The sequence below is a fragment of the Microcaecilia unicolor genome, chromosome 6 (genome assembly GCF_901765095.1).
Source record: "Microcaecilia unicolor chromosome 6, aMicUni1.1, whole genome shotgun sequence".
Lineage (NCBI taxonomy): Eukaryota > Metazoa > Chordata > Amphibia > Gymnophiona > Siphonopidae > Microcaecilia > Microcaecilia unicolor.
Window position 1 is genome coordinate 301405380 of NC_044036.1, and position 13665 is coordinate 301419044.

Consider the following 13665-nt stretch of genomic DNA (forward strand, 5'->3'; position numbering starts at 1 on the left):
AAAAAGGGTAGGACACATTACCAATAGTGAATATGACCATGGCACACAGATAATATCCACTGAGGAAATGATTATTGTTGATTAAATGATTGTTGATTAAAATTAGCTATACTGTCTGGCTTTAACAGATCACAGTGGTTTACAGAATAAAATACACCATAAAAAGAAAAAAAGTCCATTAAAAATAGGATAGACCTAGCACACTCACGCAGAAAGCAAATCAACTCTAGCAAAATGAGCAAAGAAGGGCAACTGATGCTGTCATAGCTCCTATCCAAAATGCTTTCAATGTATCAGTTGCAATCATACTACGATGATGGCCAGATTGATGGCACTCTCTACTGCTGCAGTTTAAATCAGAACCAAAGCCAGTCCTGGATAAGAAAATTTTACTCCTTTATGTAATGGCTCAAACTATTCAGATTAGATTACAGTCATTCACGTCAATTCATAATGGTCTCAAACTATCTTCTATTCATCTCCAACTAGTTTTGAACACTATTAACATTTCTTCACAACGTGCAAAGGTTTGATCATGTTTCACCATTACTTAAGTGTCAAGGTTGGTTACCCATCCCTTAGAGGTTAAAGATTTTGAAAACTGTACATAGATGTTCCTCAATACCTCTCAAAATTACCTTATTTTTTACTGCCTCCTGCTTCTCACTACTACTACTACTAATCATTTCTATAGTGCTGCTAGAAGTACGCAGCACTGTACACATTATATGCAGGTACTTTCTCTGGCCATAGAGGGCTCACAATCTTTTGGTACCTGGGGCAATGGAGGGTTAAGTGACTTGCCCATAATTTATAACTGGCTCCATCTACCGCTCTCTCACATTTGAGCTGCACACGTCTTCTACTTTTTCCTGTTTAGCACCTTCTTTGTGGGATGCACTTCAACTTTCACTCCATTTACAAACGGCTTACTTGAAGTTCAAAGTTGCTCTGTAGAAATAATTTTTGTCCCAAGCCTAAGCTGAGCCTGGGGGCTGAAGACTTCAGCACTGCTGATTTTCTTCCCCCTTCCTTGTGTTCATGTGATCCCGATACATTAATGCTTACTTTGTACAACAGAATTTCTTCTGCTTTTGTTTCCTGTCTCATTTCTTCAGGGTGGTTCGTCTTCCCTTCTATTGTGTATTTATTGAAAAGTGGTATATCAAATTTTAATAAAGAAAAGGATACAAAAAGATGAGGGGACCAACGACACACTTATTCTTTCGATAACCAATGGACGTTGGAAAGAATTACACAAAAGTGTTGGGAAATACCTGTCTGGGCAAAAAAAAAAACAAGCTCTCCTAAAATTAAATAGAATGGAACAAAACTTGGCATGGAAGAAAAACCAATAGAGACATTGAGTCCAGATTTCTCTGCATCACTCACTTTCTACCACACTACTCATCCTGCCTCCACTCCGCTTCTCTATTGCCTTGATGCCTTCCCTCCCAAATAGGCACGTTTTTTTCAAAATCACCAATCTTCTGTTTTATAGCCATCATGCCAGTTCCTCTCCCCTTTGAATTCTCTCACACCTCAAAACTCACTGAAATTTGCCCATCAATGTGGGTGGATATACTCCTTTATTACTTTGGTGACAAAGAGCACCAGATTCAAGTAGTTATTGTGTCGGCTCTTCCTTGCACTTTTATAGATTAGTAAGAGAAGTGTCATCAACCAGGACTGTAATCATGGCTTGTAGAAGAGAACAGGCACATCACTATGCAGTCAGGTTAAAATTAATTTTCCAGACTTATGCAGGACTAATACACAACACAAACATGAGGACTGTATCCATTCTTAGGGTTGGTCATGGAGAAGGTAAAAATCATGTCTTACCTGATAATTTTCTTTCCTTTAGTAGCAGCAGAAAAAGAATCCAGTAACTAGTGGGTTGTGTCCATCTACCAGCAGGAGACAGAGATCAACTTTAAGCCCAGTAATATAGGACTAATAGCTACTCCCAAAACCAGTACTACCAAAGCAGCTCATCGAACCAGGTCCAACCTCACCCCAATACTCCCCGGGCCAGGCCTGGTTAGACCATGGCCATTCCCGCGTCCTCTGTTCCAGTCACAGCCCTTGTGCTCTGACCGCAAAGACCAAAGCCTAAGGTGATGGGCAAATAACTGTCTACCAGGTGTGGAAAGTTGGGAGGTGGTTTTAAACTATTTTTATATTCTTATGTGCGATCGCTACCTAGTGAAAAAAAAAAGCAACCAACCGCGCACATCATAGACAGTAGAGAGGGAGAAATACTGGATTTATCTGCTGCTACTAAAAGGAAAGAAAATTATCAGGTAAGATACATTTTAACTTCCTTAGCATCAGCAGATTAATCCATTCCCTAAAAGGGGTGGAGGGGGGGGAATACAATGACCTCATGGACAGCACCACCTTACCAAACTAAACCTCCTGGTGCGTGGCCACATCCAAACGATAGTGCTTCGAGAAAGAATGCAGACACACCCAAGTGGCCGTCCGACATATGTCCTCCACGGTGGGCATAGAATGTACCGTCATAGCTCCCAGGGCTTGGCACCCCTTTAGCACATACGCCGAAACAACTGCGTACCTAATCCAGTGCGCCAGGGTCACCATGGAAGCAGAGAGACCTTTCCAGGGTCCAGAAATCAGTAGATGAACTGACCTGTGAAAGTCAGTCAGTCATCGGTGATGTGCAGATAACACAGCAAAATCCACATGACGTCCAAACATTGCAGGTCCACAAAGTCCCGTGGATAATCCTCCGCTGTAAAAGCCAGCAGAAACAGTGGTTGACTTAGGTGACCCGCTGAGACCACCTTTGGCAAGAAGGACGGAACTGGACAGACCCCCCCCCCCCCCCCCAAGTCTGAAAACCAGAGAAAAGGGTCCCTACAAGATATGGCTTGCAGCTTCAACACCCTCCTCGCTGATGTCATTGCCACGAGAAACTCCGCCTTCAGCATCAGATCCTTTAAGGACGCTGACCATAACAGCTGTGAGCCTGCTGCAGGGCACACAGCACCAAATTAAAAGGTGCCAACCTGGACAGGGAGACTGCAGAGGAAGTTTGAGAACTAATTCCCTTCCAAAAAGCCGAACAACATCCAGACAGGCTGCTAGGGAAGACCGTTCAACGCGACCATGGTAACAATCGAGAGCTGCTACCTGTACCTGAAGCAAATTAATTAAACGCCAGGCCTTTCTGCAGACCCTCGGCAAAGAAACAGTCATCAGAGAGAGACTCCCTACTGGGAGCAACACAAACAACTCAAAGCGTCTGCCAAACTCATACGCCGAAGTTGTCGAACATTTGCAGGCTTGAAAGAGGGTGGCGATTACCCCTCCTATCCTTTCCTCCTCAAGCACGCTCACTCAAGAGCTGGGCCATAAGACCGGAGGGCTCCTCTATGAGAACTAACTCATCCCCGCCACAAGCAATCTCCTCCATCCCAGCTCCCAGCCCGCCCAGCACTTGCATGCCACAGTCACCTTGTCGTCCCCCCCTCCCCAAGAAAGCCAGATTTTACAAGCAGTAAAAATTCTAGTAGAAGTAACAAATCATTTTCTTCTGTATTCTGCTAAGACAGCAGATGGGAAAATTAGGTTCTTACCTTGGTAATTTTCTTTCCTTCAGTCATAGCAGATGAAGCCATTACGTATGGGTTGTGTCCATCAACCAGCAGGGGGAGATAGAGAGCACTCAACTTTTCACAGTGCCTCATGGCCAGCCAGCTCCACTGCCTCTTCAGTATTTGAAGCTTCCAAAGCAGTATGGCAAACCGCAATGGGAATAAGATGAACTTTCCTCACAGCGAACGATGGCCCCTTAACAAGGGCATGAACTCAAAAGGAGGGAATGAACACATCCTCCAAAACAAACTGGAGGGAATGGACTCATCCTCCTATAAGTGAACATGAATCCTGAAGACTGTTTTCCAACTTTCTCCCAGGGAAGGAACTTCAGGAAACAACAGAACCGGAAACAGATTCACAGCATACAGACAATCATACAGGTAGGGCTCATGGCTTCATCTGCTATGACTAAAGGAAAGAAAATTACCAAGGTAAGAACCTAATTTTCCCTTCCTTGTCATCAAGCAGATGAAGCCATTACGTATGGGATGTAACAAAGCAATCCCTATATAGGGTGATAAAAGGTCACACCACGCGCTAGCACTTGTGCTCCAAAACGCGCATCCCTCCTAGCAGCCACATCCAGCCTGTAATGTCGAGCAAAAGAGAGCTTAGAAGCCCATGTTGCTGCACTGCATATCTCTTGACGAGAGAGTGCTCCAGTTTCAGCCCAAGAGGAAGAAATCGCTCTGGTAGAATGCGCCTTAAAGGCTACAGGCGGAGACCGGCCGGCAAGCAGATAAGCTGAAAAGATAGTTTCTTTGAGCCAGCGGGCAATAGTGGCTTTAGACGCTGGAGACCTTCTGCGAGGACCTGATAGCAAACAAACAGATGATCATTGATACAGAAAGAGATAGTAACTCGCAGATACTGCAGCAGAGTCCTGCGCACATCCAACAGGTGCAACTGCCCAAAAGATTCTGGAAACTCCTCCTTATCAAAGGAGGGCAAGAAAATAGGCTGGTTTAGGTGAAACACTGAAACCACGGTTTGAATCGTGACCCCGGACTCTGAGAATTGCAGAAATGGGTCTCTACAGAACAGCGCCTGGAGCTCTGACACCCGTCTTGCCGAAGTAATGGCCACAAGAAAAACGGCCTTTAGTGTCAAATCTTTCTCCGATGCTCGCCGACAGCTCAAAAGGAGAAGCCTGCAGGGCCTTCAAAACTAGCCCCAGGTTCCAAGCTGGACAGGGTGCTCGCACGGAAGGCCGGAGCCGAAGCACCCCACTAAGAAACTGTGCCACATCTGGATGAGCAGCTAAAGACATGCCTTCAACCTTACCACGAAGGGAGGCCAACGCTGCCACTTGCACCCGCAGGGAATTATAGGCCAAGCCTATTTGTACACCATCCTGCAAAAAGTCCAGAATCGGCGAGACAGGAGCCCGCATGGGTGTGATCGCTTTTGAAGCACACCAAGACTCAAACTGGCGCCAAATCCTGGCATAAGCCACGGAAGTGGAACGCTTGCGGGCCTGCAGGAGAGTGGAAATGACTGTGTTTGAATAGCCTTTGTCCCTCAATTGCGCCCTCTCAATCGCCATGCCAAATGACCAAAGCGGCAGGCGTCCTCCATGGCTACCGGGCCCTGTGACAACAGGTTCGGTACCAGAGGTAAAGGAAGGGGAGCCTCCACTAGCATCTGTCGGAGGTCCACATACCAAGGCCTCCTGGGCCAATGAGGACCACTTCTCCTGGGTGCAGCCGAATCCGCAGGAGCACGCGCCCTAATCAAGGGCCACGGAGGTAACACATATAGTAGGCCCGGAGGCCAGGGCTGAGTCAAGGCATCCAACCCTGGAGATAAGCAGCTATAATGGGGAGAAAGTAGTCGCCCAGGAGTGCATGGTTCGGTGTGGAGTATCCTTGAAGGATACTATTTAAACAGAATCTTTAGGAAATCCCAATAGAGAGGCAGGTCCAGACTCACAAAATGAAATTAAAGAAATTAATTTTATAGTCCTTTTGTAAAAAGTTTCATTGTTTTACTTTAAATAAATGAACTAAAAAGAAAAAAAAAACAGTATTTGTCTGGCTGACAGAATGACATGAGTACGACTGTCAGCACTTAGTAGGCTGGTTATTTTGGGAGGCAGCTGCTTCATAAGCAAGTCCTTTTTCATCAAAACAGGAAGGAAAGTGCACAGACAGAATCAGCTCAGTATAACCAATGCCTTTAGTCCAGCTGCCTCTTTATGACTCCCAACAAGCTCTGCTTGGATATTTTATTCTCATTGTCGAGTAAGAAACAATACAGCATACTGGCCAACTGTACATTCATTAATTAATGATCAACACCTAAGGCATTTCCTGACAATTAACACCCTCCTGCAAAAAGCTGAAGCTCTGGGTCCTCAGCCCAGCCAAGACAATAGGGCTGACAAGAATTTTCATGCCCAAAAGGAATTAATGCAGGGGTATCAGAGTTCTCAACAGTGGACCACAACCAGAAATCCATTTACTTCGTATGGGGTAATATTTTTAAGTGGACTGGTATCTCTTGGCAAAATTTGCCAAGAAATTACATATTGGGGCAGATCCCATTGGGTCTAGGGAAGGATACTCAGGGCTCCCTGATTATGACTTGACTTCTGGCTGCAAAGATAATGATAGTATGGGACTGGAAATCTATACAAGGCCCAACCACTCAATTATGGATGAGTGTTTATAAAGAAATTTGTAGATATGAGAAAATTACAGCAGTGTTGCAAGGCAAGATAGATAATATGAACAGAAATGGCTTAGTTAATTGGTAATGCTGCATTCCCCTTCATATATTTTTTTTGTGTGTTGGGGGGGGGGGGGGGAGGTGGTATTACTACTACTACTACTATTTAGCATTTCTATAGCGCTACAAGGCATACGCAGCGCTGCACAAACATAGAAGAAAGACAGTCCCTGCTCAAAGAGCTTACAATCTAATAGACAAAAAATAAAGTAAGCAAGCAAATCAAATCAATTAATGTGAACGGGAAAGGAAGAGAGGAGGGTAGGTGGAGGCGAGTGGTTACGGGTCAAAAGCAATGTTAAAGAGGTGGGCTTTCAGTCTAGATTTAAAGGTGGCCAAGGATGGGGCAAGACGTAGGGGCTCAGGAAGTTTATTCCAGGCGTAGGGGTGCAGCGAGACAGAAGGCGCGAAGTCTGGAGTTTGGCAGTAGTGGAGAAGGTATAGTAATTTGCATTGTGTACTATTGGTGGGGGGATGATATTGTTCATTTCTACAGGGTTATTTCATTTTTACTTAAGTTGTATTGTTATTTTCAGAGGGAGAAATTGTGGGGTCTTAGGTTATTTTTGTTGTTAGAACACTTAAAACCGTACATTCTGGATATTATGGCTGATGTATTATTGGGGGGGGGGGGGGGGGGGGGGGGGGGGTTCAAGCCTGTACCAGAATTCTATTATTCAATCTTTATTAAACAAATTCATATCCATGAGCTGCATGAATTTTGTAAACTGTTATAGCATGAATTCATAGTTATGAAAATCTTTGAACCTCTTCTGACACCGACTTCAAATCCATTAAATAGCTCTGCAGTTCTTCAAAAATCATATGTGCTGGCTAATTTGGTAAAAACATTTTTGCTAACCATCTCATTTGGGCCCAACTGGCCCAAAGGCTGCATGTCGGATGCCCCTGGATTAATGCTACTAGTTAAGATAGGCTTCAACAGATAATGAATGCTAGCACACGAGTAGAGACAGATTCTGTATAGGTCACCCAAAGCTGGGTGTGCCATTTTGGGCGATCATAGATCAGCGCATAAAATAAGTTAGCCAATAAGGTGATAATCTACAGTAATTAGGAATTATGGGCAGGTGTGCTCTACGCCCTATTCTATAACATATACCTCAGTTTCACAATTCGCAACTCCAAAAGGGGAATGGTCAGGTCAGGGACATTCCCAGAAATGAAGCACGTCATAGAATACCTGCATTTGCGGACGAGTATTTAAACCAGCTTTTGACAGGCGTAAATGTCATGCTCACAGTTAAGCACAAAATGCACGCTAAGCTAGTATTCTATAAACGCCGTTCTGGGCAAAGTGCCCTTTCCAGAGTACTAGCTTAGCAAGGATCATACATGGCACCTAACTTTGGGTGACATTTATTTATTTATTTTATTGCATTTGTATCCCGCATTTTCCCACCTATTTACGGGCTCAGTGTGGCTTACAATACATTGTGAATGATGGAAATACAATGTGTTACTGTACGATTATGGGTTATATTATGAGGGAGTTATGGGAAGACAAAGTCAAGTCAAAACAACATTTGGAGCGTTAGAAGCTATGGAATGTTACAATGGGGGAAAAGATAGGGCGATTAGAACAATAGCACGAAAACCTTAAGGTATAGCAATTTATATGTGGGTGGAGTATTCGGGGTAAGAGAATTTAGAAGAAAGTGTATTGATGCATTTCTGTTAGTGTGTGTGGACTTCATGTGTTTTGATCCTTGCAACCACAAGGAATGCATGCCACAATGTAACAACTGGAAGATCAAAAAGGTTTTTCTTGCTCAGGGAAGGAGCTGGACGAGATCCTGACTGGTTGCCGTCTGGTCACCTGGGAATCAGGGGCCAGAGAGCGGGAACCAAAAAAAGGACAGAGAAAAAAGGACAGACAGAAAGAAGAAAAGAAAAGAAGGGAGAATTTGTCTGGTTCTACTGGAAGAAGGGTAGCTGGCAAGAAGACCAGCGAGACCTGAAGTGGTCCACAACCTTGTGAAATGACCATCTGAAGTACCTGTTGGTTCAGCTCTACCGGCCAGAGAGACTGTAATCCTGCATGCTGCAGAGAGCCTGTGCTGTTTCCTAAGACGGGGACTCGCTGTGGAAAACAGCTGGAGTCTAAAGGGAAAAACCTGTGTCCACTTCATCTGAGAGACCATCTAGAGTCAGCTCGGTGAGAATTACAGGGATTTATTTCCTATAGTCGGGGATTAGCTAGTGGGTTCTTACCTCAGCAAAGGCAGGTTAGTCAGAACTTTGTGATCAGGAAGATGTGCTGCTAACGTCTTGCTTTAAGTTTTTATTTACACATCTTACTGGAATATTACTGCCCCATCCTTGACCATCTTTAAATCTAGATTGAAAGCCCACCTCTTTAACATTGCTTTTGACTTGTAACCACTCCCCCACATTAATTGATTTGCTTTCTTTATTTTTGTCTATTAGATTGTAAGCTCTTTGAGCAGGGACTGTCTTTCTTCTATGTTTGTGAAGCGCTGCGTACGCTTTGTAGCGCTATAGAAATGCTAAATAGTAGTAGTAGTAGTAGTAACTGTATTACTTCATGACCCAGTCAGTATTACTAATCAGGATTGTGTAATAACCTAGTAACCAGTGATATCAGTGTTTTAGTTAGACAATACATTCTACAGTTGCTTATCAGCATAAGGGAGCTACATTTGTACAGCTGAGCTGTAGTGTAGGGTGTATTATTCTATTTTCTTACCTATATAATAAATTAATATATTTCACAGCAGAGACTTTACTTTTATTCCAGTTCTCTCTAACAGAAGAAAAGTTCTGGTGTAGGCCCAGAACAGCCAGGTTCCTTTATAATATATAACCCCTGGACAGAGCTAGGAAGTTGGTTTAGCCAGACTCCTGTAAACGGAACCTGGGAATTACTCATTGGGTAGCTTTGCCCAGAAGAGTTATTCACCTATAAATGCTTACATATAAATTTCTTCCCAAAATGTTCCAGACACTACACAGCAAAACAGGGGTGATCCAGAACATTAACACCCCGGGCTACAACCAGACTGCCAGAATCCTACGTGCACAATAGTTTACAATATGAAGGTTAAAACATCTACCTTGCTTTTCTTTTTCTTTGAGTGGGTCACTGTTGTAAACCCTAAATCCATTCTCCATCCCACAGGCAAAGCACCCTACAGCAAGAGGTAACCAAAGTCAGTAGTGCATACACCACGAAATGGACAGAGCCAAACAGCCTGAACCCCTTTCAGAGTCAGTATCAACTCTTGCCTTACTTCTTCCCAGTGTATTTAGGAGCACCTGATGGCAGCTCTCCTAGCAATTCATGAGCCATTAACTACTTTCCCTCATGCAGCAGGTGTGATATTTAATTTATCGTCTCATGGCAAGTACCAATCTGATGTCACCCACTCCTCAGCACGGCTTCTTCCAGGAGTTTGGAGAAATTGTACAATAGAACTTAGAGAAATAAAACAATGACTAATCCATATTACTGCTTGTGTGGTAGTGTGATTGCCATGTTAGTCCAATAAAAAAAAGGTAATACATTACATAAGTACATAAGTAATGCCACACTGGGAAAAGACCAAGGGTCCATCGAGCCCAGCATCCTGTCCAATACAGCGGCCAATCCAGGCCAAGGGCACCTGGCAAACTTCCCAAACGTACAAACATTCTTTTTTTTTTTTTTTTTTTAACTGTTTTTTATTATGTCATGGAATCAGATACAGGCATCACAGACGATAATATTACAATACCAATTGCACAATGACATCACCGTTAATAGCCCTCTGATTTCCATAACTTTTCTCTTATCCCAACAAAAATCCACTCCCCCCTCCCCCCCCCCCGTTCCCTCGTCGCTTAATCAGCACACAACCCCAGCTGGTCAGTCATGTCCTTGCATCGAGAGCGAGGCGAGTACTTACATATTACATTTGACAAGCTTGCAAAGGCAGAACCTTCTTCAAGTCAGATAGTAGCAAAAATCCCCAAAATAAAAAAAACAAACAAACATATACACACATACACCATATATGAAAAACATTTCAATAACAGTCTGACAAGGAAAAGGTAGTTGGGGGGGGGGGGGGGGGTTAGGGAAGAGTGAGAAAAAGTGACAGTTTAATGGTTTATAATGGGATAAGAACCCCAGAACTTGTGAAGTCCTGTCAGGGCTGTGTCAAAGTAGTTCATCATCTTTAACTTCAAAAGATCTTATATTCCTGGAATTTTTTGTTACGTTAGCATTCCCCATGGTCTGAATTGAATAAATGTTCATCAAAGTCAAAGAAAAGGTACCCAAGTCTACCAAAAAGTTGAGTTCATGAAGATTCATATGCAGCAAACTAGATCTTTCCATCATACACATCAGAGTTATTGCAATTTTAGTAAGAGCATGTTTTGGGTAAAAATAGCCCTCAATCAGGTTGGAGGGCTCGTTTCTAAATGAAGCAACTACAAAGACTTGTATATGTGCATCACAACTGAGGAAGAGTATATATGGAGTGGGATCCCTTTATGGATACCATAGTTATCTACATGGGAAAGACATTCAACATAAAGGAATCATATTCATGATTTTACTCAAATGTTGTATATAATATTCAGTGCAGACAAATGTGAAGAAGGGTGTTATATTGGGGGGAAACAGGACAGGCACTATATCAGACACAACAAAGCAAATAAGTAAAAACCCTAAGGATGAGCATTTTTCAGGACCTGGACACCGCATCAATGACTTTATAGTCAGAATACTAAGAGGTAACCAAAACAAAAAATACCGAGGAATGTAAGACCTTTGAAGTTAAACATGATGAAATACATTGACAGACCTGACAGGACTTCACAAAGATCTGGGTTTCCTATTCCATTAAAAAGCATACAATTATACTGTTTGTCACTTTGAAAAACAGGGAGAGGTTGATGGGTAATCTACTCCACCCATCCCCCATTACCTTTTCCTTGAGACAGTGATTGAAATGTGATAGATATATAAAATTTGATTTTGTCATCTTTTGCTTATAACCAACATGAAAAAGATTCTGCTTTCGAAAGCTTTATCAAAAAAGATGTACTGGGTTAGTCCAGGAGTGGACAACCTTGAGGGCTGCAACCCAATCACACTTTCAGGATTTCCCCAATGAATATGAATAAGATCAATTTGAACAGAATGGAAGCAGTGCATGTAAGCAGATCTCATGCATATTCATTGGGGAAATCCTGAAAGCGTGATTGGGTTGCAGCCTTTGAGGACCAAGTCTGCCTAAACCTGAGTTAGTCCAATAAGGTGATACACTTTTTTTTTTGTGCTTTATTTCTCTTTATTGCTTATGTTGTGAACGCTTGAAATGCTGCAAAATTTCATTTCTTATCCCATCCACTGGGATGACTCTGAGCAGCTTACAAAATAATTCTAAGAAAGATTCAGCATATTAAGAAACGTGAAAGTTACTTACAATCATTAAAGAAGACTATAAAGTCAGTCAAGTGATATTTCCATAGCAGTAACCATAGATTTTGTGGTTACCTTTGATTCTGCAGCCACTGCCCACCCTCCCTTGCCTCTTCACTCTTCCTGATGCATCGCTCCCCCCTTGCACTTCCTGCTCCTCAATGTGCTCTATTGCCTCTACTATATGAACCAGAAAAAGTTGCCAACTGTAATAGGAAATGCTCTCAGAACCTACTAAACAGAGCAACTGGTAGACTGCCAGATGTTTAAGGAGACACAATAGCAGAATTCAAACCTCAGGACACCTGAGAAGCTTGTATACGTAATTCAGGAAATTAAAAATAGATTACCACAGGAACTGTACATACTCTCTTAAGGAAGCAGTAAAATTCATCACATTACCAATATTTATTATTTGTTACATTTGTATCCCACATTTTCCCATTGTACCGTAGAGTTGTACGACATCTACGGTAGAGAAACAAATACAAAGAGTTGATGTAGTCGAATAAGGTTCATGTGTTAGAGACACATTGGGAATTATATAAAGGAAGAGTTATGTATAGTCTGTTACAAGCTGTGGTTTCGTTGTGTTGCAGGGTTTAGGCACTTAAGTTGGGTCGCTGGGGTATGCCTTTTTGAACAGGTTGGTTTTTAGTGATTTCCGGAAGTTTAGGTAGTCGTATGTTTTCACAGCATTTGGTAGTGCGTGCCACATTTGTGTGCTTATGTAGAAGAAACTGGATGCATAAGTTGATTTGTATTTGAGTCCTTTGCAGCTTGGGTAGTGGAGATTTAGGTTATGTTCGTGATGATCCAATTGTGTTTCTTGTTGGTAGATCTACGAGGTCTCATGTATTTCGGGATTCCATTGCAGTAGTCTGCGTGGCTTAGTACCATTAGTATTAGTTATTACTATTACTTACTATTAGTATTCATCATATTACTAGTTATTTATTTTTTTAGATGAAAAAGAACAGAAAAAGTTTTCAAAAATCCATTTGCTTGCTTGCCTAGGAGAGGCAATTTTCTCAACTAGTAGGTGGGGGAAGGAGCAGATATACATAGGTGCTTGGGCCTATACAGGCCCAAGGAGGAAAAGGCAGCAACATCTTAAGTTCTGATCGATCCCTGAAAGTTCAGCGGCAGCAGAAACATCTTGAGCCCTGAGCAGGACTAAGGATGAAGCACAAGCAGTATCAGGAGCAAAAACTAGCTGAAGATTGGAGGGTGGCCAATAGGAGGAAATATTTTTTCACTCAAAGAATAAGCTCTGGAACTCTCTGCTAGAGCATGTATTAATAGCAGTTAGACTATCTAGGTTTTAAAAAAAGGTTTGGCCACGTTCATGGAGGAAAAGTCCGTAGTCTGTTTTATTGAGATGGCCATGGGGGAAGCCACTGCTTGCTCCAGAATTGGTAGCATGGAACGTTGCTACTTGACTAGGTTTCTGCTAGGTACTTGTGACCTGGATTGGCCACTGTTGGAAACAGGATGCTGGGCTAGATGGACCATTGGTCTGACCCAGTATGGTTATTCTTAGGCTCTAAAGATCTTTGGCCTGAAACCAGAGCTCATTCCTGGAGCTGGTGCATGTGCACCCCGAGTAAAGTCACATGCCCTCACTGAGTGATGGCACTGAACACTTCCTCCGAAGCATCCTCAACAGTCCCATGGAGCAAAGATCTGAACTAGGCCTCAACATCAGGTAGATTTGCATACCATGGAGGCAGTGCTTGCAAATCTCTCTCCTGCATATTCATTGTGGATATCCTGAAAACCTGACCTGCCTGCGGCTCTCGAGGACCTGAGTTGCCTACCCCTGACCTAGACCTTTAGGGCCTAGAATGATT

The 13665-nt window shown here is 42.9% G+C and overlaps 1 protein-coding gene across 1 annotated transcript in view; it reads right to left on the reverse strand.

Annotated features, from left to right (window-relative positions):
- Positions 1 to 13665, reverse strand: part of WDR45B (WD repeat domain 45B) — a 58578-nt gene that overhangs the window by 37403 nt on the left and 7510 nt on the right. Inside the window, exon 2 of the mRNA XM_030208026.1 lies at positions 9456 to 9530. Coding sequence (XP_030063886.1) covers positions 9456 to 9530 — 75 coding nt within the window. The remainder of the gene's footprint in view (positions 1 to 9455; positions 9531 to 13665) is intronic.